This window comes from Emydura macquarii, unplaced genomic scaffold (genome assembly GCF_026122565.2).
Source record: "Emydura macquarii macquarii isolate MOO-44397 ecotype Brisbane River unplaced genomic scaffold, CSIRO-AGI_Emac_v2 contig_1676, whole genome shotgun sequence".
Lineage (NCBI taxonomy): Eukaryota > Metazoa > Chordata > Testudines > Chelidae > Emydura > Emydura macquarii.
The window spans coordinates 47327-74894 of NW_027131813.1; the positions used below are offsets into that span (position 1 = coordinate 47327).

Here is a 27568-nt window from a genome sequence, read left to right on the forward strand (position 1 = left end):
CCAGGACTGCAGCTCCTAGGCAATATAAATAATATAATATATGATAATACAAACAATAAATTAGCTGTTTTGTATGCATTTTATCTCTAGCTTGATATTGATATACATTTTTCTGGCATTCTGTGGCATGGGATTGTCATTATCTGGATCAAGGAGACACAGTTTAACCAATGAAGTGTTGGAGTATTAATAACAGCACTGTTTTGAAAATGCTGTAGTGAGCTATTCACTAATTACCCATGAAGCTTACAACTCAAGATGGCTTAGAGCTTCTGATGACAGCACCTATGTCTGTATGCAAGATATTTTGTGCAGTGACCAAAGGACAGGTAATAGGAAAATGGAGGGAGTGGCTGCATTCACTGCTTTGCACTGAACCGATGAGGCTGCTGCCTGAAGTCTATTAGCAGTCCAATAAAAATCTACAACAGAACTTTTTTTGGATTAGAACATTTGTTTCCAGGATGCATTTCCCAGTGAGATGACTAGCTTTCTATTCCATTTGCTAGCAAAGAGCAGGAAATAGCATTTAAACCACTGATCACCTCTGGCTTGCAAAGTGAGAGCAGCCCCCACATGGACAGACAAAGTGGAAAAGTTAAGAGATGCACTTACGTGAAGCTCTGATCTAGGATTCAATGTGAAAGTAGAAGAGGAAGCTTGTATCTGGCATGATTAAATCGTGTTTAAAAGGATAGAAGGATGTGACAGAGCCATCCCACTGTTAGACTGTTAGATGATAAATTGGATTTTAAAAGTGCCATAATTATTTTGGAAGGCAGCATGGTCTAGCAGTTAGAATACAGTACTAAGGAAACCTGGATTTTGTATTTGTTTCAGAAAGCAACCACATTTTATTGTCATATTGTAGATAGTGGTCCAATGAAAAAAACAGAGGTTATATATACACATTATACAGCCTCAAACAATTCAGTTTCTTTCTGTTCAACATGCCAGTATTGTGCTTTTATTATTTGATAAATATACTCTTTACTTCAAAAAAAGGAAGGGATGGGGGCAAGGAGTGGAGACAGCTGTGTCAGCTCAGAATTTTGTTACTGAAATGGGAATACTGAAATACTAGTGGCTACAGCTTATTTATTGAACATGGTGGTCCATATGTTTCCACATGTGAATGTGTTTGCTTAAACAATAACACTCAAATCTGCTGTGAAAATGAATGAGAAACTGGAGCCATCTACATAGGCGTGTTGCAGAATTGGCAGCACAACTGAATCCCATTTCCTTCATACCAAATGTTTCATAGCAAGTCATGTCTGAAGCAAGTTACCTGGGAAACAACAAATCTCACCTGATATGGTCTCACTTTATGATGAATCTCTTGTATTCCAACCTCTCTTGTCCTCACATCACGACACTAGGAAAAGCCAGGATAGAAAAATTACATAAAACAAAGAAATACATGCAGCTCAGACACATTAAGATTTCCAATCACCTCATGGACTCAAAATTAAGTTGAAACAGACTGTCTTACAATGGTAGAATTTGAATAAGTAGACTTCAGTATAAAAATGCTCACCGAGCCATCCCTAATATACCTTAGAAAAAGAACTTGATGCTAAATGTAAAAACATGCTGATAAAAATCAATTCACTGAGCAACCATTATATGTCATGAGAAAATGTACCATTTGATTGCAAGCAGCAGGGCTTAGAGGGAAAAAGGCAACAGAAATGAAAGAGCAAGAAAGACTGAACATTATCATAGATTCATAGATTCCAAGGCCAGAAGGGAATATTGTGATTGTCTTATCTGATCTCCTGTATAACACCAGCCACAGAACTTCCCCAAAATGATTCCCAGAGCAGATCTTTTAGAAAAACATCCAATTTTGATTTAAAAAACGTTAATGATGGAGAATCCACCGCAACCATTGGTAGATTGTTCCAATGGTTAATTACTCTCACTGTTAAAAATTTATGCCTTATTTCCAGGCTGTCAGGTTCTGTCCTATACCAGAGAGATCTAGAATAGGCAAAATCTAACCTAGTGTGCCAGAGATACTATTGAGCAGGCAATTTCTAAATCTGAGTAATGGGTTTTTAATGCCAAAATAGGCACATGACATAAATGAATATCAGAAGGCAGAGGATTAACTCTCTGGTCAAGTGTCCCACAGATGTACAGGATGGACTAACCAGGGGAGGTTAGGACCAATAGTCTAAGATGTCAGAGAAAAGGCAGGGAACTTTACACAACTTTACAGCTCTTTGGTAGCTGTGGGGAACAAGAAACAGAACTCCATATTAGCGAGCTGGATTGTAGCTTGCACAAGTCTTGTGTGTCTCTTATTGTAACCAATGCAAACTAAGCCTTATGAGTGAAAACTTACGGAGAGAAACTTTTCCGAAGACAGACTGTTTTTAAAGTGTGAGCGCTTGCGCACGCATGCATGCACACACAAAATATCTGAAAATCCAAAGTCAAGCCTAAACCCACATAGAACTTGATTTCCAAGGTACCCAAATGACCCCATCTCTATTCCAACACCCCCTACAATGCCTTAAGAAGAATGAAACTCAGACTATACTATATTTTGTGAAATAATTTAATCTTTGCTATGATCATAAAAACTGGCACACTTTACTCATGTTGAATTCCTTTTTATTGCTTCTATTCAGAGAGAGAAATCAGCACAGGATCAGCACAGGACAGATGCAACACAGGATGCGTATTTATTGAACTAACACTAAAAACCAGCCAGGACTGGCTGAGCTATCCCCTAATAGTCTAACTCTATTGCTATGACAGCAAGCTAAGCTCTGTTGCTACGGCAACCTAGGCAATTACACAAGACACAAAATACACAACACATATGGTGATTGTGCTAAATCTGGCTTTTTTTACTGTCATAGGCACAAAATTTACTTGTGCTTTACAAACTCCTAACTAGACAAATGGCATGCGGAGGGCAGACAATTACCTGCATTTCATTAAGGGCCCTAGTCCTGAGAATGCCCAGCATCTTTAGGACTATGCCCTCCAATTCTTTGCCCCAATCAGTAATCCAAGTATCATTAGTCACAGAGACAAAACAAAGAGGGAAAGTTGAAATTGTGAAGAAGGCAGAGCTGAGGAGCCTGGGCACCCTCTAACTATGAACCTACATACCTAAAATACCTAGTTTTCATGTGAGTTCTGTCCCATTAAGTTGGCCCTTTAAAAAGTTTTTATTTGTAATGTTATACATCCAGTAGATAAAAGGAAAATTCATTGTTATCTTGTACTTCAAGTTACATTGTGACGTTTTTGGTTGCTCACTCTAGCAGCTGCAAGGCTTCTGCCCCAGTCAATTAATACCTACAGTTATCCACACAGTAGAATTGTTTAGAGATTCAGTTCTTTAAAGGAAAACAAAGGAAAACAAAATTGGGTTTGTGCCCCCTTTTTTGCTTTGTTATGTATAAAGCGGATTTTTCCCCACCTACATTTTTTTTTGATTCTTAGAAATACTATGAATATAAAGTCTCATCATCTCTGATTTTGCTGGAAGGGTTTCTTGGAAGGTTTCTCAATCCTATTGGGGAGGATCAAGGTGCTAAGCACTTAAAGAGCTTTTCTTCTAACTGTTAGGTGTTTGAGTTGAATACGTTTTTTAAAGAGTTGTAAACAGTCTGAATAAAAAAATTCCCTCCTAGTTCTCCAATCATCAAGTGTCTTGTAGAGAAAATCTAAATTTCTAATGCAGAAATAAAGCAAAACATCAGCTTTTTAGGAAAAATCTTTGAGGCATTCTTTACCTATCAGAGAATTATTTAAAAAAAAAAAAAAAAAAAAAAAGGGACAAGACCCCAATATTCTTGTTTGTAGGTCATCTTTAATTCAGCAGCAAATCCGGCTCCTAGAGCTCACATTCCTCTCATTTTGCCATTTTCTCCTTTTGTTCACAAACACAATAATCAGTAGCACAGTGCAGTCAGGAGGGAGCTCCTCCTAGGCATCAGATTGCCAATCTTTTACCTGTGTTCCTAGATCCTTCATCCTGGCCAAGGCAAGCTCTCTCAGATTACCATGCTCCACTCCTGAGCTGACTAGTGGCATTGGGATATCCCTATATAAAGGGAAAAACAAAACTTTACACAACCATATAAGGCCAGAAGAGGCCACTGTCATCATCTAATTTTACCTCCTGCATAACATAGGACTTCTCTGAATTAATTCCTGTTTTAAAGTCCAATAGCATTAGCTGAACTAGAGCATGGCCAAACCAACTAACAGCTGAAAGTGGTGGGAAGGAAAGAGCTACATGACTGGTTTTTATAACAATAAAGATCTTTTTACTGTTATTTATGTGTTTTTATTCATATTCATCATACTCAATAACTAGAGAATGGAAAAATTCTGTTTTACGTGTGAATTTTCATTCTAGGACCCTCCATTTCTGAGAGTCTTCACAGCATGTATTGGTATATTCTCCAAGAATCCTGAGCATAAAACTTATAACCATATCCTAAATTTCAGTGAAGATGCAAACAAGTTTGTAATGAATTAACATTGTAAGAGTGCATTATTATAATTATGAATACCATTTTGGCCTCAATACTTGAGGTCTCTCTATCACAGAAGATAATTTTGTATCGATGGATTTCAGTATTTCCACTTGGAATATTGATTTCCTCACGAGCTTGTTGCCGCAAAGAATCTAATGCCCTCAACAAACTATCTGACTCTCTATGGAACTGGTTCTATCATTCCAGGGTGTAGAAGATGGAGTCCTGTACTCTTTCTCTTCTGATGCTATGAAGGTCTTGTTGATTTAATTTAATTTAATTTGGAAAAAGGATAAACTTGGTCCTGGGAGAGTGAGTTCTATTGAATTTCTTCAGTGATTATCTCAAACACTCATTTTCTGAGGTGGCTCACTCTCAGATCGGGCCCATCCTGAAGTACTCTTCGTAACAGGGAGAACATAAGAACAGTCATACTGGGTCAGACCAATGGTCCATCTAGCCCAGTATCCTGTCTCCTGACAGTGTCCAGTGCCACATGCTTCAGAGGAAATGAATAGAACCAGTAATCATCAAGTCATCCATCCCATCAGCCATTCCCAGCCTCTGGTAAACAACAATCCATGCCCATCCTGACTGATAGCCATTGATGGACCTATCCTCCAGGAACTTATTTAGTTCTTTTTTTAACCCTGTTACAGTCTTGGCCCTCACAACTTCCTCTGGCAAAGAGTTCCACAGGTTGACTGTACATTGTGTGAAGAAATACTTCCTTTGGTTTGTTTTAAACCTGCTGCAAATTAATTTAGTTTGGTGACTCCTAATTTTTGTGTTATGAGTAAATAACACTTTCTTATTTACTTTCTCCACACCAGTCATGACTTTATAAACCTCTATCAGATTCCCCCTTAGTCGTCTCTTTTCCAAGACGAAAAGTCACAGTCTTATTAATCTCTCCTCATATGGAAGCTTTTCCATACCCCTAATCATTTTTTTTTTGCCCTTTTCAGTACCTTTTCCAATTCCAATGTATCTTTTTTGAGAAGGGGCGACCAGATCTGCATAAAGTATTCAAGATGTGGGCGTACCATGGGTTTATAAAGAGGCAATATGATATTTTCTGTCTTATTATCCATCCCTTTCCTAATAATTCCCAACATTCTGTTAGGTTTTTTGACTGCTTCTGCACACTGAGTGGATGTTTTCAGAGAACTATCCACCGTGACTCCAAGATCTCATTCTTCAGTGGTAAGAACTAACTTAGACCCCATCATTTTATATGTATAGTTGGGATTATATTTTCCAGTGTGCATTATTTTGCATTTATCAAAATTGAATTTAATCTGCCATTTTATTGCCCTGTCACCCAGTTTTGTGAGATCACTTTGTATCTCTTCATTGTCTGCTTTGGAAATAACTATCTTGAGTAGTTTTGTATCATCTGCTTATCCCTTTTTCCAGATCATTTATGAATATGTTGAACAGTACTTGTCCCAGTACAGATCCCTGAGGGACACCACTCCATTTCTCTCCATTCTGAGAACTGATAATTTATTCCTACCCTTTGTTTCTTATCTTTTAATCAGTTACTGATCCAGGAGAGGACCTTCCCTCTTATCCCATGATCGTTTACTTTTGTTTAAGTAAGGGAAGGGAAAGGAGGGATCTGGCCAGGCTCTGGAACCTCAAAATCAAAAGAAACTTTTGGAGTTGCATAGTTTTCCAGAGAATATCAGCCTTGGTCTTCCAACTCTCAGGGCAGCAATGGCTTTCTCCTGATGTGTAATTTTTAACTGGAGCCTGGTGGAGCAGCACTTCAGAGGGAATCTCTGTTGAAATAAGGCAGTTTGAAGATTCTTTCACTGGAAAGAGGGAAGGGACTTCTCTCTGCACCTTAATCACACCTTCATAAATCATGTGAGGAAGAATTACACAGCTCTTCAACTTTGTAAGGTGTTGGGTTTGTTTGCTTGTTTGGATGTTTCATTTTCTAAAACCATAAGCACCTGAAAAATTAGATTCATGCTTAATTCTGGGAAGCTTTGTTGAGTCTGAGGTACCTGGCTCAAAGCTCAAGCTTCAGAGATTTCTCCTCTTTACAGGATCTAGAGGGGAGACTCTCTTATGAGAGGTTTTAGGACTTTGGGTCGGCACTTGGAAAACTGATTGTGGGCAATATCCTTCACCAGTCCCTGCACCAAACTCCTGAGAGAATGGGGGGGGGGGGGCGGCGGGCGGCACATTACCAGGGAGATTAAAAGGACAATCTGCAGGCATATATCCCACCTGCCTCCCTAAGGAAAACAATAGCCACTTTATGACCTCCTGTGCGACCCCTGGATGCTGGAAGGAGAGAGGAGACAGATTCATCTCCCAGGGAACACAATCTGAAGCACTTTCTCTCATGTTCCCTGCTGCTGGGTCTGTGCTGAGTGATATGATTTTCAACCTTCCAGGATTGTCCTGGAGTCTCTAGGAATTAAAGATTAATCTTTAATTAAAGATTGTCATGTGATGACACCTCCAGGAATATGTCGAACCAAAACTGGCAACCCTACAGAATGGGGACCAACTGTACAAAATAAGGAGTGAGCTGGGGCCACAAAAGACAAATGACTCATGTGTACCAGAGAGATTGCAGAACCTGGCACTTTTCACTGCAGCTGAGCCCTTTCAGGTAGAACAGCTTTTAGGAAGTGGGGAGGGGCAGATGCTTTGTGGTCTTCTCAGCCATCTCATCACATACCTTGCCTACATACTGGCTGGGAGCAGGAATTTCTTCCTCTGGGTTCCCAGAGGGGGGAGGTGGGGGGGGAAGAGGGGGAGGAGGAGGGATACCTTGCCTTTCCCCAAGATTTAGGACGCTCGAATGAAACTACCCTACTAGCTCTAAAAACCTTGTGACTAGGGGACCATACATAATGGAGTGGTGGAAGACTGTGAAAACCCAGTTCCATGCCACTGATTTTGGCCTGGTTTCATTGAAGTGAGCTTCCATGTGGCCAGCTGGCCCGCTCAGCCGTTTTAGCATGGATCTTGTCCACACGTTGGCGGGAGCCATGCTTTCCTGCAGCCTGCTCAGCTTCTCTTACTATGGAACTATCCCACATTCAAGCTGGGACCTGGAGTTCTGCAGTCTACCTGCCATTTTTTGGAAGTGGAGGGAAGAAGCGCTACACAGAAAGCCAGGTCTGGTTTGGGGTTTTTTAGCTTAGCAGTTTTGAGGAAAAAACCTCAAACATTTAGGCCTGGTCTAAACTACAAAGTTAGGTCGACATAAGCCACCTTGCGTTGACCTGGTTATGCATGTGTCTACACTTAAATTTGCCTCCCACCGAAGCACCCCATACAGCGACACAGTAACACTGCCTCCGAGTGGCACTGAGCCATGGTCAATGTACTGAGGTTGACACAATGCGAGTTGCATTACTTATGTCAATCCTAACAGTCCTTCAGGAGCTGTCCCACAATGCTGGATGCTGATCACTCTGGTCACAATTGTGAACTCCACTGCCCAAGGATCACAGAGACTGTAAGGCCCCCGACCCTTTAAATCCCCCAACATTTTTTAAATGTCTTTTCCTGTTTGTGCAGGTTGACAAGCACACCTAGCATCTCTCCACAGCTGTATGTAACTGCCACGCTGACCATGCCAGCTACATGCTACACTCTCCACACACACACAGACTTGGAGCAGACAGGAGATATTTGATCTCCTGGCCTGTGGGGAGAAGAGGCTGTACAACCAGAGCTAAGGACCGGCATGGGGGATGAAGAAGAAGAGATACGACAAGGACCAGCAGCAGTGCCACGTGAAAGTGAAGGAACTGCATCAGGCATATGAGAAGGCCTGGGGGGCCAACAGTCGATCCAGTGCTTTTACAAAGAGCAGCATGCCATACTTGGGGGAGACCTCACCACCACTGCACATGCCACTGTGGATATCATCGAGGAACCTGGGTCACAGGCCACTGGCAAGAACAGTGAGGAGGAGGATGGGGGGACATGCAACTGGGAGGTCCATCTAAGCTGCAAGTCCAGACCTTTTTGAGACTCCACCACTGTCCAGTCAGTCCCAGTCAAGCATGGATAGGCCTGATGCAGGGGAAGGAACCTCAGGTAAACGTGTAATTGTATTTCCCATTATAATGATGTAGTGATGGCACCCCCAACTTAACAGGTTAATAACTTAACAGCTATTGACTTTTAATTAATTTACTCATACACTGCTAGCAGCTTTTCATTCCCCTGTAGAGTTGGGAAGGGGTAGCCATGCAAAGCAATTTGTTTATGTACACAGGGATTTGCCTTGAATCCTCCTGAGAGATCTTGATGAAGCTTTCATGGGTGTTTTATGCAATCCTCTCCCTAAGGTTTCAAGGGAGGGCAGCCTTATTTCTTTATCTGCAGTAAGACACTTCCCCATGCCAGTCAGTGATAACTTCAGCAGGCACCATTGCAATGTACAGATTAACAGCACACAGGCCCAGGCAGCTTTGGGTTACCAGCAGCAGCTGTGCTCTCTGTGCCTTTGTTACCTTCTGGAGTGAGATATCAGCCAAAATCACCACTGCTTGTGGAAAATGGTGCCAGTATTCAGTGCCTTTGCCCTACACTTATAGTTTCATGCAACCAAGCAATTCCCTCTTTATTCGTAGCATGCCTTGATATATGACATGATCCAAGATGAAATGTGTGCGACGACACTGGCTCCACTTTCATCCTATTGGCTACCTCCATGAAAAGCTGAGTCATTTTCCTGAAAGGTCTTGTCCTTTTGATGTAGAAGGCTAAGGCCCTTCTGACAGCAAGGGTGTGCAGCCCTCGTTCTCTACTACTGGCATGCAGCTTTGGAAAGAAAACCAGGAGAAAAACGTCCTGGTTTGAGTGAAAAGACAAGACCACCTTCAAAAGGAAAGCTGGATGAGGGCACAACTGGACCTTGTCCTTAAAGAAAACTGTGTATGGTGGTTCTGAAGTCAGCGCTCTGAGTTTGGACACCCTCTTGGATGAAGATATAGCCACCAGAAAGGCCACCTTCATGGATAAGGAGAGAAGCAAGCATGATGCTACAGGCTCAAAGGGAGGCCTCATTTAATCTCGAGAGGATGAGATTTAGGTCCCACTGGGGCACTGGCGCACGCATGGGTGGGAACAGCCTGTCCAAACCTTTCAGAAACCGCTTAACCATGGGGTTCACGAAGATTGAGCCACCTGCCTCCAACGGATGGAAGGACGAAACAGGTGCCAGGTGGACTTTCACTGATGATCCTGCCAAGCCCTGATGCTTCAGGTGAAGTAAATACTCCAATATCACTGAGATCAGCACTGCCACAGGCGAGATACCTTTGATGCTGCCCACATGGAGAATCATTTCCATTTTGCCAGGTAGGTAGCCCTAGTAGAGGGTTTCCTACTACTAAGGAGGACTTCCCTGACCTGATCTGAACAGAACTGGGGTTCAACCACAGAGGTTCCACGCTGTTAGGTGCAGCGCCTTGAGGTTGGGGTGCTGCAGCTTGCCGTGGTCCTGGGTAAGTGGGCTCGGAGGGAGAGGTAGAGTAACCAGTGTATCGACCGACAGATCCAGCAGCGTTGTAAACCAATGCTGCTGGGGACAAGCGGGGGCTACCAAGATCACCATGGCCTTGTCCTGCCTGATCTCCGTCAGCAGCCTGTGGACCAGCGGAGTCAGAGAAAAGGCATAAAACAGCTGATTTGTCCAGTTGATTTGAATAAGAAACGTGTCCGCGATGGACCCAGGGCTGTGGCCTTGGAAGGAGCAGAACCACCTGCACTTCTTGTTGAGTTCTGAGGCGAACAGGTCTATCTGGGGAGCACCCCACCTCTGGAAGAGACTGGCCAACATGTCTGGATGAATTGACCATTTGTGGGTGAGGAACGACCTGCTGAGGCTGTCCGCCAACACATTCTGGCGCCCTGGAAGGTATGATGCCACTAGGTGGATCAACCGAGCGATGCAAAATTCCCACAGACTGAGGGCTTCCTGGCACAGGGGAGAGTAGCGAGCTCCATCCTGTTTGTTTACATAAAACATCGCTGTCATGTTGTCTGTCAGAACCACCACCACCTTACCCTGTAGATAGTCCTGAAAAGCTTGGCATGCCCGACGCACTGCTCTTAATTCTCTCACTTTGATGTGTGACCGCTGGTCTGAGTCCGTCCACAGGCCCTGCGTCCTAAAGCTGCCTAAGTGGGCCCCCCACCCCAAGTCTGAGGCATCAGTCACCAGGCATATGGACGGCTGAGGTGACCAGAAAGGGAGACCTGCACACACCTGATGGGGCTTGCACCACCAATTTAGGGAGTTTAGGACCTTGGGGGGCAGACGCACCACCTTATCCAGAGCATCGTGTGCTGGATGATTGCAACCTTGTGTGCTGGGACCACGTATGTGCATGCCACCATGAGACCCAGCAGTTTCAAGCAGTTCGGGGCTGTGATGATTCTCTAAGCCCCTTATCATATCTCTGATGGTCCAGAAGTGAGCTTGAGGAAGAGACACCCTTGCGTGCCCCAAGTCCAGCACTGCACCAATGAATTCTATTCTCTGCATGGGAACCAGTGTCGACTTTTGCTCATTGATCATGAGCCCCAGCCTGCTAAAAGCAGACCTCATCACCTGTAGGTGTGCCTCCACCTGGGCTCTGGTGCATCTCCGACCAGCCAATTGTCCAGATAAGGAAACACCTGAATCCTTTGCTTCCTCAGGAAGACAGCGACCACTGAAAGACATTTCGTGAACACTCGGGGTGCTGCTGAAAGGCCAAAGGGCAGAACCATGAACTGTAGGTGCATCCCGCCTACCATGAAGCGGAAAAATCTTCTGTGCCTCGGGATAATGGCAACATGAAAGTATGCATCCTTCAAGTCAAGGGCAGCATACCAGTCTCCCGGATCCAGGGAGGTAATGATGGAGGACCAGGAAACCATGCAGAACTGTACTTTGCTCAAAACCTGTTCAGATTTCGCAGGTCTAGAATGAGGCGAAGCCCCCCTTTGGCCTTTGGGATTAGAAAGTAATGGGAATAAAACCCCTTCCCTCTCAGGTCACGAGGCACCTCTTCTACTGCCCCCAACCTTAGAAGCGACTGCACTTCTTGCAGAAGCAGTTGCTCGTGAGGGGGTCCCTAAAGAGGGATGGGGATCGAGAGTGGAAAGGGGGCAAGGAAGCAAACTGGAGTGAGAACCCAGATTGTACCATGCGCAGGACCCATTGGTCCGACGTACACTGAGACCACACATAGTAAAATGGGGATAAACAATTGTGAAACAGAGGACAGTTTGGATTTGGGTTGAAGGCTGGTGTGCTGTCCCCGGGTGCACCTCAAAAGTTCTTTTTTGGCCCTGAAGACTGCTACAACTGGCCCTGGTTCTGGCCAGAGGGGTGATGGTTGTTCCTCCTGCCACTCTGGCCCGGTCTACAATTATAGTACTGTCTCTGTTGGTAGAAACGGGGCACAGGCTGCAGTTTGAAGGGCTTCCTCTGAGGTGCTGGCGTGTGCAGGCCCAAAGATTTCAGAATGGCCCTCGAGTCCTTCAGGATCTACAATTTCGAGTACGTCTGTGATGAGAATAACTTTTGGCCTTCAAATGGGAGGTCCTGTATAGTCGTTTGAACCTCCTGAGGGAGGCCCGAAGCTTGCAACCACAAGCTTCTTCTCATGGCCACGCCTGACAACATGGCTCGAGTTGCCACATCTGCTGCGTTCAAGGCCGACTGGAGCAGGGTCCTGGATACCACCTTGCCTTGGCCATGAACCATGGCCATGAATTCAGACTTGAACTCTTGTTGCAAAGAGTCCTTGAATTTGTCCACTGATGCCCAGGAATTGTAGGCGTACCTACTTAGGATTGCTTGCTGGTTTGTGATTCTAAGTTGGAGCCCTCCGGTGGAATACATCTTCTGCCTGAAGAGCTCCAACTTTTTGGCGTCTTTGGCCTTCAGTGTGGGCCCCTGCTGACCTTGTTGCTCTTTTTCATTAGCGGTGGCTACTACCAACAACCCTGGAGTGGGTTGGGTGTAAAAATGTCTGTGCCCCTTGGGAGGGCAGAAAGTACTTCCTCTACCCTCTTGAATGTAGGGGGTAGAGAGGCCGGGGTCTGTCAAAGTTTTTGTGGTCTCTCTGATTGTTTTGATCAGAGGCAGGGTGACCCTGGAAGGTCCTTCCAGGACCAATATGTCCACCATGACATCCATGTCCTCTACCACCTCCTCAGCCTGAAGGCCCATATTCTGAGCCACCCTGTGCAGCAGCTCCTGGTGAGCCCTGCTGTCCTCTGGAATGGCTGCTGGGATAGCACCTGCTACTGCTTCACCCAGGGACGATAAGGAAGATTCTCTTACAGGCTCTGGGATCTCCTGTCCTTCGGCACCGGCTGGATCTTGCGGTGCCATCTCACTTCCCCTGGTGCCGGACTCCCGAGGTTCATTCAGCTTGGTGCACATGTCCGAAACATCTCTGGCGTCTGGCGGAGTGCTCGCAGAGTGAGAGGGCTGAGGTCTGGATCCTGAGGCCAAAGAGTATGACCTGCCTGAGTGGGCTCCTGGGTCTGATGGTATGCCCAGGGGGTCCAAAATGGCCACTGTGGTGACATCCGCCATTGGGGTGGCCACTGTGACGAAGGAGGTGGCAGTCTCTCTGGTCTGTGTCTACTCCAGCACCGGCTTCCCCTGGATACCACCAACTCCACTTCAGAGTCCAAAGAGAATCTGCCGCTGCTTGGGGACCATGGCGGCACAGTGCTGGATGGCGCAAGGGATCGGTTCCATGGGGAGCGAGACCTGGCCACGGTGCCTGACAGTGCTGAGGATCAGTGCCGCGGGGAGCGCGATGTAACCATGATGCTGGATTGTGCTAGGGATTGGTGCCGCGGGGAGCTTTCTCAGCGCCGGGCCTTGTGTGCGCTCATGCCTAGGATAGGCCAGGTGAGCAGTCTCCTTAATCAGCTCCTTCGCCGCCTCAAAGGTTTCAGGAGTGGAGGGGAGCTGTAAACCCTCCTCCATTATCTCCCTAGTTGAAGATGCCACCAGTGCCAGACTCAATGAACCCCTTCTCAGGGCCGGAGTCAATGGCACCATGCCTTGAGGGTCTGGGCTAGAGTGGCCTGGTACAGGCCTCACTCTGCCCCCTTCCTTCTCTGCTCTCAACATCTGAGAGTGCCTTCTCTCCGACCTCTTCTTCTTGTGTGGCACCGGAGTGTGAACGGTGCCGCTGAGTCTCACAAGCTGAAGACTTCAGTGCCAGGGAGTGACGGAGGCGTGGCTCTGTAACAGAGTCCTTCAACTGTGGCCCTTCCCGTACCGCCGCTGGCACACTCCGCATCGAAGCTGATTTGCCTGCTTGTTCTCCTGAAGTGTCCGAAGGCCACAGAGCTTCGTCCTATCATAAGAAATTTGAGCCTCTGCCTCCTCTCTTTTTGAGTCCTTGGATGGAAACTCCGACAGAACTTACACTTGTCCCGTAAGTGCAACTCTCCCAGACACTTAAGGCAGGAGGAGTGTGGGTCATCTCTGGGCATCAGCTTCTTACAGGACTCACACGACTTGAAGCCAGGCATGCCCCAACCCCAAAAGAGGTGGGCAGAACGAACTACCCTCTAACAGAGAACTCTCTCCTAACTACTCTACTACACTACCTTAACTACAAAACTATTTACAGGTACTTAACACGAAGCGATAACTTGAGGAAACACTTGCTGAGCAAGAGACCATTGTTCCAGTGACTGTCACGGGCAGTAAGACGGAATTAAGGAGGGAAGGGTCGGCAGGGCCCTATATAAAGCGCCATGGAAGCGCAATTTCAGGGGGCTCCACAGCCGACTCTCCGGGTACTCTGGAGGAAAACTTTCTGGCTGACTGCACATAGCTTGCGCACACCTAGTTTGGAATCGAAATAAGCAAGCACTCAAAGAAGAACTTTCATTTTCTGTTGTGACTGTATTGATAACAGTACCTCCGTGTGTTTGAGCTGCAGCTGTTGCCATTACATTCTTGCGGGGTTCCCCCTCCACACCCACAGAATGCCTGAGCCAGATGAGGACAAGGAAGGAGAAAACTCATGATGAGATCCTGCAAACACAGTGCTGCATCAGACCGCAAGCAAAGGATCTGCTTTGAAGACTCCTCCTTTGAGCACCAGTCTTGCCCTATGCCCCTTGTGGTGGCGACAGTGCCGGCTTGGCTCCGGGCTAAGCTCCCCCTCTAATGCAGAGGAATGGGAGTCTGTACCTGATGACCAGGGTGGGGCTGCCGTCTCCTCCGCCTGACTCATCCGCAGTACCTCGGAGCGATGGCACAGGGAAGGGAACCAGTGCCTGGAACTGATCCGTTAGTTCCATTCCGATAAGCACCCCTCAGGAGAACGTTGAGAAGACCGGGACTGTGGCTGGGAATCCCCCGAGTGGTGCCAAGACAGTGGGGACTGGCACTGGGGGGGAGGGAGAAGATCGGCAATGCTGGGAGCATGACCGGTGCCTGTCCGACCATCGCGCTGACAAGGGAAATCGTGAACGGGATCTCGAGTGGCAGTGCCAAAGGCGTGGAGATCTCCTCCACATTGGTGACCATGGTACCGAGGACCTCGGTGAGCTGGGTGGTACAGATTAGTGACACAGTCACCAGGGCGGTCCTATTGCTGGCTTTCTCCTGGAGACCGGTACCTTCCCCTTGTCCAATACCGAGGACTCTGGTGTTGGAGGCACAGGCAAAGCCATAAGGTCTCTTGCTGCCTGAAATGCCTTGGGCATCAAAGGAATGGCCAGGTGAACAGAGCTCCTTATACTAGCTGGAGTCTGTGGTGGGTCCCTTGATGGGGAGCTCAAAACTTGGGGTCCTGGCGAGGATAACTGGCCCAACAAGGGTCCTATACCCTAAGTCCCTTTCTTGTTCCTCTTGGGCCCCGGTGAACGGCCCCTCTCGGAGCGGTGCTTCTTCCTGCACCCCAACTCCGGTGACACAGAGTGGTACCAGGAGGTACTCGGTGCTCTGCACCTAGGCTGCCATACTTAGCACCAAATCTGTTCGGGAGGGCTCTGAGGCAGGCCTCAACGCTGCCTCCATCAGCAATGCTTTCAGCTGAATATCCCTGTCCTTCCTCGTCCTGGGTTTGAACCCTTTACAAATAATGCACTTATCCTTTCTGTGCACTTCCCCCAACACTTTAGGCAGTTGTCGTGAGGATCACTAAGCAGGAAGGGCTTATTACAGGCCAGGCATGGTTTAAACCCCAGGGATCCAGGACCGTGGGCAAGAGCCCCTAAGGAACTATTTACACTAAAACTATTTACACTAATCACATTTAAGACTGACTAAACTAATCCTATTAACAAAACAAAAAAGAAAAGGAATGCTTATCTACAACACGCTTTGCAGACGCAAGTGAGAGAGGAGTTCCAGTAACCATCACTGATGGAAAGAAGGAACTTAGAGGGCGCAGGGCCAGTTGCCCCTCTTATACCAAGGCATAAGTGCGCAATGCCAGAGGGCGTCAGAGCTGGCCCTATGGGTACTGCTAAAGGGAAAAAAGTTCTGGTGACCATGCACATGGGCATGCACACACCTATAATGGAATCGACATGAGCAAGCACTCAAAGAAGAATCTAATCTTCTATGATTCTATGACCTGAGGGGCAAACACTGCAGACAGACTGGAGAAGGAAAGCACAGAAAGGAGAAAGGCCCAGGAGTCCCAGTAGGAAAAGGAGAGGAAGATGTACCAGGACATAATGGGGCTTCTCAAACAGCAAATATAGATGCTGCGGTCTCTTGTGGACCTATAGGTTCAACAATCTCGGGTTTGCTTCTTTCGTTTTAGTACCACCCTACACACATCCCACAACATTCCACATGGCATCAGGGACCACAACCCTACCCCCTACTACTCCACTTCAGGAGACCAAAAAGACCAACCACAGCTTCATATACACTGACCTGTGAAAGCCACAGTTGCTGTATGAATAAGTAAAATGGACATGAATGTTCTTTCCCCTTAAGTTCTGTTCTATTAATTTATTAAGTTTTTAATGTATTTGCTTTAAGTTGCAAAGATTTTTCTTTTCATTGATTTTGTTAATGAAGAAAATTCTATAATTTGGGTTCCTCTGCATTAGTTCAACATACGCTGCAGAATGCCTAGCAGTTCTGAAAGCAACTACTTATTTGTAACTGTACAGTGTGACAACTCATTGACAATGTAATAATCATTAATGTACAGCAAGCACTGCAAAATTAATAGGTGCATTGACAGTGTTATATATTCAGACACGTACACCATGCAACACACAATTCCTCACAGGCTACAAAACAGCAGAGCCAGGTAGAGCACAGTACTCCACAATGCATTACTATGACTCACTGTTAAAGTGCTCTTTCAAAGCCTCCCTGAGCTGTAGAGCTCCACATTGAGCTCTTCTAAGAGCTCTCATGTCTGGCTCTTCAAACTCAAGAGACAGCTGTTCCACCTCCATCTTCATCTTCCACCCTGGTGGCAACTTCTCACCCTTTGCTTCAGAGATGTTATGCAGGACATGTCTGGCAGCTATAACCATTAGTAAGTTTTTTTCCACTGAGCTCCAATATTGTGAGTAAACAACGCCAGCGTTCCTTCAGTATACCAAAAGCACATTCAACTATCATTCTGCATCTGCTGAGCCAGTAGTTGAATCTTTCCTTGGTGCTTTCAAGGTGGCTGGTGTATGGCGTCATGAGCCAGGGGAGGCAGGGGTAGGCTGTGTCCCCTATAATCATTATTGGCATATCAACATCATCAATGGAAATCTGCTGGTCGGGAAAGAAACTGTTTGCAGCTGTCTGAACAGTTGGAACAGTTCTGTGCTCTTAAAGATGAAAGCATCATGCACCTTCCCTGACTAGCCAATACTGATGTCAGTGAAGTGTCCCCAGTGATCCATCAACACTTGCATAATCACAGACAAGTAGCTCTTTCTGTTGATGTTCTCTATGGCAAGGAGGTCTGGAGTGAAAGTAGGGATTATGCATGTCATCTATTGCTCCACTGCAGTTCAGAAGCCCCACTGCTGCAAGTTAATCCACTATGTCCTGAACATTGCTAAGAGTCACAGTCCCGTGTAGCAGGAGACCATTAATGGCCCAGAACACTTGCATGAAAACGACATCCACAGTGGATTTTCCAACTCCAAAATATTTCCCACTCACTGGTAACAATCCAACACTGCAAATTTCCACAGGGCAATTGCCACTCACTTCTCCGTTGTCAGTGCAGCTCTCATTTTGGTGTCCCTCCACTAGCGGGTTGGGGTGAGTTTGGCACACAGATCCAGGAATGTGGTCTTGCGCATCTGTAACTTCTGCAGACGTTGCTCAACATCCCAAACCTGCATTATGATACAATCCCACCAGTCAGTGCTGATTTCGTGGGTCCAGAAGCAGTGCTCCACCATCTGCAGCTGCTCGGTGAACACCGCCAACAACCCAAAATTGGCTCTCACTATGTCCCACAGCAATCTGTCCTCCAAGGAATTGATTCTTCTTATGGTCCTGCAAATACCGGAGGATCATGCGTCCTGTGTTTGCAACGCTTATGACAACAACACAGAGCTGTGCAGGCTCCATGCTTCTGTAAGAGGCAGTGGACAGCAGAGGGCTGCACTGATTCATGGGATTTTTTTAAAAGGTGCGAAAATTATGGGCTATAGATGACACTATAGGATGGAGACAGTTGCACATTGGGAATTTGACCCCCTGTTCCCAGTCACCCCTGCACAACTGGTTTCTGCACCATAATGCATTGCCAAAAATTCACAAAAGACAGGGTGCTGGATGCTGGCTGATTGCACTGCACTGTGCATTGACTTAAGCATTCCTGGTGAGTTTGCGCAGCGCCAACGCAAGGAGCCAAGTATACCCATGCATAAGCAATATACTAACTGCAGCAGATTAACGCCAACGTAATTTACGTCAACCAAAGTTGACAGTGTAGACATGGCCTTAGTTTAAAATCTTTTGAAAATCCTGTGAAAGTTCTGTAACAAAAAGGAGCCCTGGAATCTGCCATATGCACTGCTTGGAGGCAGAGAATTCTGAGGAGTTCTTCCTAAGGGGTGGTCCTTAGCCGAGACTCAATGCAAAGGTCTGGCCTGTGCCAGCTGATATGAAGACAGGGAACACCCACTGTGGAGATTAACAAGAGAGCACTGAGAACGGTGCATCTTTCCCCACCCCTTTTGCATTTCTCCATTTAAGCAAACATACCTTTTTCCCCTTGCATTTCTCATTGACCACAAGTGAACGAAACCCTTGTTTGTGTATCTGCAACACTGGATCTCTGGCACACTAGACAGCACTAGGCACTAGGCCTCTGTGCAGATGCATTGGCCCATCAAGGGCTTCCCATGGCAGTGCGGTGCCATTTAAGTATCAAAATGTCAGCACAGACCCACTAAGGGCCCTGGCTGCCACTCCACCCAGAGCAACCCTTTCCCCTCCACATATATCTCCCCTCACTAGCACAATCACCACTCTGCCCCCTTGGGAGCGGGAAGAGGTTCATGAGGGATTACATTGCGATTTGTGGGGGAGAAGGTGCAGAGAGCGGTGTTTATGCTAGAGGGGTTTACCCATAACCTAAAACAGGCATCTCCTAGAAACAGCAGAATGATGCTAATGATAAAATTCCAAACTTTTTTTAAAGTCTTTTAAAGATGACATAAAGATGAACCTGCTACCCACGCGCATTACCAAAAGCTGCTAACTTTCTGCATTTATTCTAGAGAAACAGGAGCCATAATAATAGAGTGAACTATAAAAAGAGTATTAAATTGTACAATGTTCTCAATGGTGGCAGATGATAGAACAAAGAGCAATGGTCTCAAGTTGCAGTGGGGGATGTCTAGGTTGGATATTAGGAAAAGCTTTTTCACAAGGAGAGTAGTAAAGCCCTGGTATGGGTTACCTCAGAAGGTGGTGGAATCTCCATCCTTAGAGGTTTTTAAGGCCTGGCTTTACATAGCCTTGGCTGGGATGATTTAGTTGGGGTTGGTGGTGTTTTGAGCGGGGGGTCAGACAAGATGACCTCCTGAGGTCCCTTCCAACCCTAATTTTCTATGATTCTATAACACTTTGATCTCAAAACCTGGTTTTAACAAGCTCCTTAATGAGTTTTTAAACTTCTTTCCTCACCTGTACAATTATTCAGCAAACACAGTGAAGTAATAAGAGCATGTTAAAGAACAGGATCGCACACACACAGACCTAGAGAGAACTGGACGATTCAGAGAGTTGGTAATATTATTAGTTTAATCCACTTCAGGTCAGTAGTGATTAGAAGTCAGTACCATCTGACAGCTGTCTGGTGACCTATGTGAAATGTATTAATAGGTATCAATCCAGTTCCTTAAGGATATATGTCATAAAAGCCAACATTAACAGTCACCATTTTTGGCAGACTCAGCACAAGGACCAAGGTCTAAATGAGCCATGGAGACTCAATCTTAGAGGTGGTCCCTGCAAGAAAGAGTAGAAGTACATTGGCAGGGGAGAGGGGAAAGGAAAGCTTGCACTGCTGCTGCCCATGCTATAGCTGTTCTGCAGAGCGAGGATCTCGGGCTCCAGGGCTTTCATTCCATTCTGGTACCAAACTCACTTTAAATAAATTTGGTGGCACTTTTACAAGTATTAGGGTTTTGCACCAGAAGCTTTGCGAGTATTATTTCCCTCCCTTATTTTGTTTGTGATACATTACAACATTTTATAAAGTGGTAGGGGCTCTGAAAAATTAATTCCTCCCCTCTTATAGTCTCATGCCAAAACCAAGGCAAATGCAATTAGCTAACCAGTTAATTTATTCAGCTGATTTCTTAGAGTAAATAAGGCATCATAAAGCCAAGATAACAGACTTCAAACAGCTTCAATTAGAGGTAATGAGCACGTCACATGGAGTCTAAAGGGCACAGTAGAGGAGAACAGCATTTTCATCTGGGCATGTTAGAACTAAGGCAATAATCTGACTGAGTACCTCTTTCTTCCAATTACGGAACAGCTCCAAAGAGCTAGGCTGTTGTGTACATCTCAACAGGAACACAAATAAAACCAACTGATATCTTCTACACTAGGCCTATAACAAAACCCAGGGTGAAGACTTTGTTGCCTCTGGAATGCCGACATGGTAAATAAGATATTGCAAAGAAATAAAAAACAACAACCTTTTACAGCTCCATGTATCTGATCCCCTCATTTGCATATTGGGAACAAACAAACAATAACTCATAACCTCTAATCAACATATTCACATATGGAAAATTGCCATTTTGTGGTAGTGACAGAAGAAATCAGGCCTCCCATCCTCCCTGCAATCCAGATTAGAACAAAATATTTGTTTACACAGCTGGGGATGGCTGAATGTATCAAATAGTTGCCTGTTCGGGATAGCTCAAGGACAAAGCATCAGACTGAAGACCCTGTTTCTTCTTAAAATGCTGAAACAAATAGTGGTAAAACCCAGGATACCTGTGGTGAAATCTTGGCCATGCTGAAATTAATAGGACTTCACTGGGGTCAGGATTTCACTTTTAATATTAAGGAGTTTGGGTTGCCTGGGAACACAGTGTGAGCCAGTGGTCAGGTAGCAATGTAGACACCTAAGTTTTATCCTTGATTGCCACTGACTTGCTGAGTGGTCTTAGCCAAGTCATTTAACCTGTGTGCCTCAGTTTCCCAATCTGGAAAAAGGGGATGATACTCACATAGAATCACAGAACTGGAAGGGACATCTGAGATCGAGTCCAGTCACCAGCTATTGCAGGCAACCCTCTTACATAATCCCATTAATAGATTTATCAAGCTCCATCTCCAAACTAGTTTGAACGTTTGCCCCTACTACTCCTTTAAGATGCTTTGAGATGCTCAAAGCAAAGATGCTCTAAGTGCCAGATATTATTTTCATCATTTTACATCTTTTCTTAGGCACCAACAAAGCATTTGGTGATCCTTTTTCAGCCTCATCTAGCTATATAGGTTTTTATGTGACTGTCATAAATGCAGCATCTGAGCACTTCCCACAGTTATGGAGTGGGCACAAAGATATAATCTCTCTTCCCGCCAGTCAGTAATAAATGGGTTTAATTTATTTTGTACTCCCCCCCAATTTTAAGTCTAGTGTTACCAAGGAATATCTTGGTCAAAGATGTGGGTTTTGCATTTTGCCTGGAAGGTGCAGCAATTCAGGGCCATCCTTCTCTCTTTTGGGAGCGAGTTCCAAATTCATGGAGCAGTCATTGAAAAAACTGTCTCCTACACATAAGATTCACTTTTGGAGGCTGACAGTTCAATTACATTCTTCTGGAACGACAGTTGTAGGAGGTCCTGCTCACACAATATTAGGAGGTTCCTCAAGTAACATAAGCCACATCCATAGAGGACTTTGACGTTGAGTGTTGAAATCTTGACTATGACCCAGTACTCTTCAGGAAGACAGTGCATTGAGCAGAGCACTGGCTGGAGATGAGCTCTCCAGGCCTGGGTTGCTCAGCAGATGGCTAGCTTTCTTTAAGGTTGGCAGTTTTGTTCCTGGGTTTAGAGCTCTGCAATAATAAAGCCTAAAAGTCATGAATGGGTAGATCACTATGTCTATATCTGAGTCTGAGTCATCAGAACGGGGCAAAGTCTTGTTATAGAAAAGGATTTTTTCATGATCATAGCTTTGTGGATATCCAATAGCAGTGAGGAGTCCAGGGAAATATGGAAGCTCTTAGCAGACACCCCCAAGGGAGTTTTCCTCTTCCATACCAGCATCCCCCCTTTCTTTCCATGATTCAACTTCAGCTACCTGCTCTTCATACATATTGTTCGTTTCAACCAGGACATTAGAGAGATAGCAGTTGGTGTTGTCTACATGCTACTGCCATTTCCATCCACTCTGCTTAACAATCTCCCTGAGTGACATCACACAGATGTAGAAAATAGGAGAAAGGGACAACACATGAAAGATATGGAAATGGAAAAGCAGGTGCCAAATCAGTTCTCTGGACACAGTCTGAAAGAAATGAATGAAGCTACCTCATTGTGATTTTGCTAACTCCTATAACTTCCCTGAGGAGAGAAAGCAGGGTCCCATAGTTGAAAATATCAACTATTGCACAGATCCACTAATAAGACTTTGGCTATACAAGCCTTATCCACAGCCAAGAGGAGATCATCCATCAATGCCATTTGTTCCACATCCTGGCCTGAAGCTTGTTTGGAAGGGTTCTGGAATACTGGCAATACGGAGGTGAGTTGGAGAGGCAACTCTGGTGCCCCACATTATTCAGTTTAACACATTGACTGGCAGCAATTTTAATAAAATTTAGTGCAATAATGACTGAGAGATGAAAAATATTGTGGTTAAGATATTACTACAAATCAAAATAATTCTTTGTACAGCCGAGACACAAATCAACCAGTAAAGCCCACCAAGAAAACTTACCTCTGAACACGGTACACTCGTGTCCATGGTGGTACAAGAGCTAGGATTCTAGCCACCAAATCCACTAATGTACTTGGAGAATAACTCTTATATCTTCCGGACTTCCAGAGTTCATACAGGCCAGTGCCACGGATCACCAGAGTTGGGTAGAGTTTCATGCCATCAGGGCGAAAAGCAGGGTTCTCAAAAAACTCCTGTAAACACAGAACACAAATGCAAATCAGAAACCAAGGCACTAGCTTCCTGGGGCTTTCAAACAAGAAGACACCTCTTTTTTTAAAAAAATTCAAGTTGCATCAGAAGGACAAATTTTTAAAGCACAATTATGAGTACAATGTATGTTCAATTTTAAAAGGCTGGCTTACATTCAGTTTCCAATATTTTTATCAGTCTAAAGACTTATTCCTAAATTTAGAGGATTATATTTTTTTTTAATAAAAGAATAAGACCACTGCAGAAAAATCCACACAAGGCGAGGATGCGGATTTCACCAGACTTCAACATGAAGCCAACAGATATTTCAACCATATTATTCTCTGTAATAGAATTTTGCTTAGAATCAGAACAATATTAAGGAATGTGCTTATCTTCCATCTCTGTGGATAACATTTAGATATTACTCAATGTGTCCGGGATACATTAGTAGAATACTAATATAAAAACAAGCAGATCTACTGCACAACAGAAATGCCCGTTCACCTATGTGCTAAGCAATACTGGGAAGGTGGAACAAACAGCACCTGATACTCATTCATCCATGCCTAAATTCCAGTACACAGTTTCAAAGTGAAAACCTCCAAACTTCTATGATCACTGAAAGCCATATAGTGTGCAGAAAAGTGATGAAATACTGTTTTTCTACAGCATGTTTCTCAATTGGGGTTCCGCAGGAACACTGTTAGGGTTCCACAAGAAAGTGACATTGCGCCGCCAAGAGCAGCTGTTCTCTGCGCCGCCGAAAAAGGGAAGATGTCCCAGATTTTTCGGCGGAGGGTATCGAGTATGAGTGTAATTTCCTCGAGGAGCCTAAAGGGTTCCGCAGGGGAATTTAATTGAGAAATGCTGTTCTACAGATAAAATTCCAGAAACCACAACCAAAGTCATTAGTCAAAAGCTAAAAGATTGAGTAGGAGCACTGAGTCAATTATCTCATGTTTGTCTAAGTGCTGTCAAGGGTCTCATCACTGCAATATCTCACAATTTTAATCTCACACCACCACTTACAAACTAGGAAAATATTATCCCCATTTTACTGAGAAACTGAGGCACAGGATAAAAGAAGTGACTTGTACAAGGTCATATAAGTTGTCTGTGGCTGACCTGGGAACAGAACCCAAATCATGAGAGTCCCATTCCAGTTCCTGAAAAACAAGTTCATCCTTTCTACTATCTAATTTACTATCTTCACTAGGATGGAAGACCAATGAATTCTAAAGCACGTTTATCAAGGAATACCACTACACAGCCAGAGACCATGTTGTTAAAAAACAGTGTAATTAATTGCGTTAGTCAAATATATTTAATAATATTAGAGAAATAAATATTATATATAGTATTATAAGAAGGTATAAAAGAATTTTTGCTTTTTGAATGCGTCTGCTGATGCAGAATTTAAAAACTGAGCTGTAACAGTTTCAGAGTTGTGTAAACCATGAAAATTGGTTTGTGTGTCTTATTTGTGAAATCTTTGGTCTGTGTCATGAGGGAATTGTTAACTTCAGGTGCTCCCCCCCACCCCAAAGAAGTGAAAAAAATCCAAGGCCACAAAAATAGACAAATAAGATAAGGACTGGATAGATCCTGAGGGGGTTTACAGCACAGAATAGAAGACAGAAATGGACAGATAAAAAAGTAAGTTTTAACAGAATAAACAAAAGTGTATTAGTTTAGGTTAGTTATTGTGATTTATGCATGAGAATGTTCTAAATAGATAGGTACACAGAGGAGGTAACTTGGTAAACTGAGTCTGTGCAAAGTTACAGAACAAGGGATAAAATACAGGTGATTGACAACAAGAGGGTGGAGAAGACACAGGGTAAGAACATAGAGACCAGCGCTTTGAAAAGAGTCACTCCATCGCCAGGAGAGGTAACTTGATCAATTACCTTTTTTACCTTAACTGTTTTTGCATTATGTGCAATTTGTAGGTGATAACAGCACGGTCTTAAAACGTATAAAATAAAGGCTAAAATAAACTGTTTAAGACTAAATTGAAATGGATCTTCTCTTTTACCTAACAATGTGGTCAGTAAAAGCTTTGGTGATGTGATAAGATCACCAATGACGGCCATCAACTAAATATCCACCCAGACCATCTTAAGGAACTAGCTAGAGAATTGATCTGAGTGGTGCTCAATCTGCAAGGAAGGCACCTTCCCATGGGATTTCCATGACGATGATAATGACGCCTGTGTCCCCTGCAGATACCGTATCTATTTCTTAGATATTATTCCATAAGCCAAAATAACATTCTGTTTCTAAAAGCCTCTATTAAGTGGTTAATTGTTTTTGTTTAACACACTTCCTCCCTCCTCTCAAAACACCAAAGTTGAGAGAAAAAATAAAAAGCCAAATTAAACAGAGATTTGGGTCTGAGTGCCCCAACTAAACTGTCTGTGTGATGGACTCAACCAGTGTTAAAATAAAATTTAAACTAAATTTTTTTACTTTCCCTTTCCCACCACTCCCTCTTCATTGCAACCCCTGGTACTTTTAATGTCATAGAATAGTGCATTCTGGGATCCCTCCAATGAAAGCAGAAAACACTAAGAAGATTTCAGACGAAAGGGAAAAATCACAAAAAGATGAGTTTTCACTCATATATGGGGGATGGAGGAGGGGATGCATTCAGCACAAAGCAGACCTTAATTCAATATTTGTTTTTGTTTTGCAGTTCAGATTTAAGCTTCACAACAGTTCAAATGAAAGTTATTAAACCTTTCAATTGAGTATAATCCTTGCATTTCCAGGCTAGCCGTTGCTGGCTCAAAGTTGATTTGGTATTACCTGGCTTCTTGGACTTCAGTCTATGACAGGTCACAGTTCTTGAGGACGTTTGGTTTGGTTTTTAAAACTTTTTCTGTTGAGGCCTTCTGAAGTGAAAGAGTCTTTTACTCAAAGAAAGCTTTCAAGTCCCAGTTCAGCAGAAACCCTCTTATCCCGAAGTCTCCATGAACCAACTTTTCGTTATGGTATCCAAAATATGTCACATCAAAATTAAATGATGTTAGGATGTCATCTCAGCAGTGCCAGGAAAAATGAAAGTAATAATTCTTTCCATACATATAGATGGTAGCAATTTTCATAATCTCAAAGCACTTTAGAAACAGAGCCACAAAAGATCCCAGTGAGTCAGGTAAATAATACTGGAACCCATTTTTCAAACAGGCAACCTGAGGCACAGAAAGATCAAATGTCTCACCCAATGCCACATGCAAATCAGTGGCTGGGCGGGAACAGAATTTAGTAGGCCTGACAGAGTCATTTTCCATGACAAGACAGATTTTCACCCTCTTGTGGGTGCTCAAAGGCATTCCACATAAAAAAGAAAGCAGTTATGAATGGAGGAATGAGTAACACTTTAGCACTAGATTATAGTGCCTCTGAAGAGATTTTCTCAGACAAAACAATAGCATAAACATGAGCAGAAAAATAAAGACATCATGCTGCTTTGTCTGGAAATTCATAGACTTAAATCAGAAGCATCACAAAATAAAAGCAAGATGCTGCAGTAAGGAAGCACTGAAAACTTCTACAATGAAATACAGAAAATAAAAACAACAACAACAACAAATCAACCACTCAATCAGTTTTTGGTGCTACTGCAGAAAAAAATTCCTTCCTCTAATAAGGTTCAACATTAATATTCACAGCAATGTTTGAACTTATGTCAAAAGAATGTTTGATTCCCCAATCAGAATACTTAGGAACTCATTGATTTATATTATAAATTAAATGTAAATACATTAATTCACCATTAAGGTTAAGACACCAAGCATTAAAAGGCAAGGTCAAAAGTTAAAATTTCTAACACGGCACTAGCTTTGCTATCTTGCATCTCTCATATTTTACAGTATAAACTAATGGACATATATTTCCCATTTATGTTTCTTAGGACATATACCAGAGAATGCAGCTGCTGGAAAAATGGTAATTTTTTTGCATACATTTTTTTAAAATTGTTTTTCAAGATTTTCCTCAAATGTATTGTTATTTCAATGAAAAATGGAACAAATTGCCTCTCTTTTTCTCCCTTCCCAACCCGACTTTTCCAATGGGAAAATGGAAACAAGGAAAAAGGATCAGAGAGAGAAAGATGAGGGGAAACTAACATTTCATTTTTTCCATCAAAAACCTGAACATTTTGAATAAAATGTTTAATTTTAAAAAGGCATTTTAACTGAGCAGTGTTCTCAAGTGAAAAAATGTTGACCAGATCTCCCCAGAAATCCCATGCAATGTGGCCATGTCTAAGTGGTGGTAGAAACCTTAACTTTTTAATTAGAGCTAAAAAGATGTATTTAAAAGCTGATGTGATCAAGGCACCTCACTACAAGATAGCACCTCACTTAAAAGCAGAGCAACATTTAGTTCCCTGGAGTTTTATCCACTGCCCATTACAGTCAATGAGAATTG

The 27568-nt window shown here is 44.0% G+C and overlaps 1 protein-coding gene across 2 annotated transcripts in view; it reads right to left on the reverse strand.

The window, feature by feature from the left end:
• Positions 1 to 27568, reverse strand: part of ELP3 (elongator acetyltransferase complex subunit 3) — a 138057-nt gene that overhangs the window by 38475 nt on the left and 72014 nt on the right. For both annotated transcript variants that reach the window (XM_067556155.1, XM_067556156.1), the window contains exons 10-12: positions 22934 to 23127; positions 3982 to 4072; positions 1313 to 1378 (exon numbers count right to left, since the gene is read on the reverse strand). In XM_067556155.1, the coding sequence (XP_067412256.1) occupies positions 1313 to 1378; positions 3982 to 4072; positions 22934 to 23127 (351 nt within the window). The remainder of the gene's footprint in view (positions 1 to 1312; positions 1379 to 3981; positions 4073 to 22933; positions 23128 to 27568) is intronic.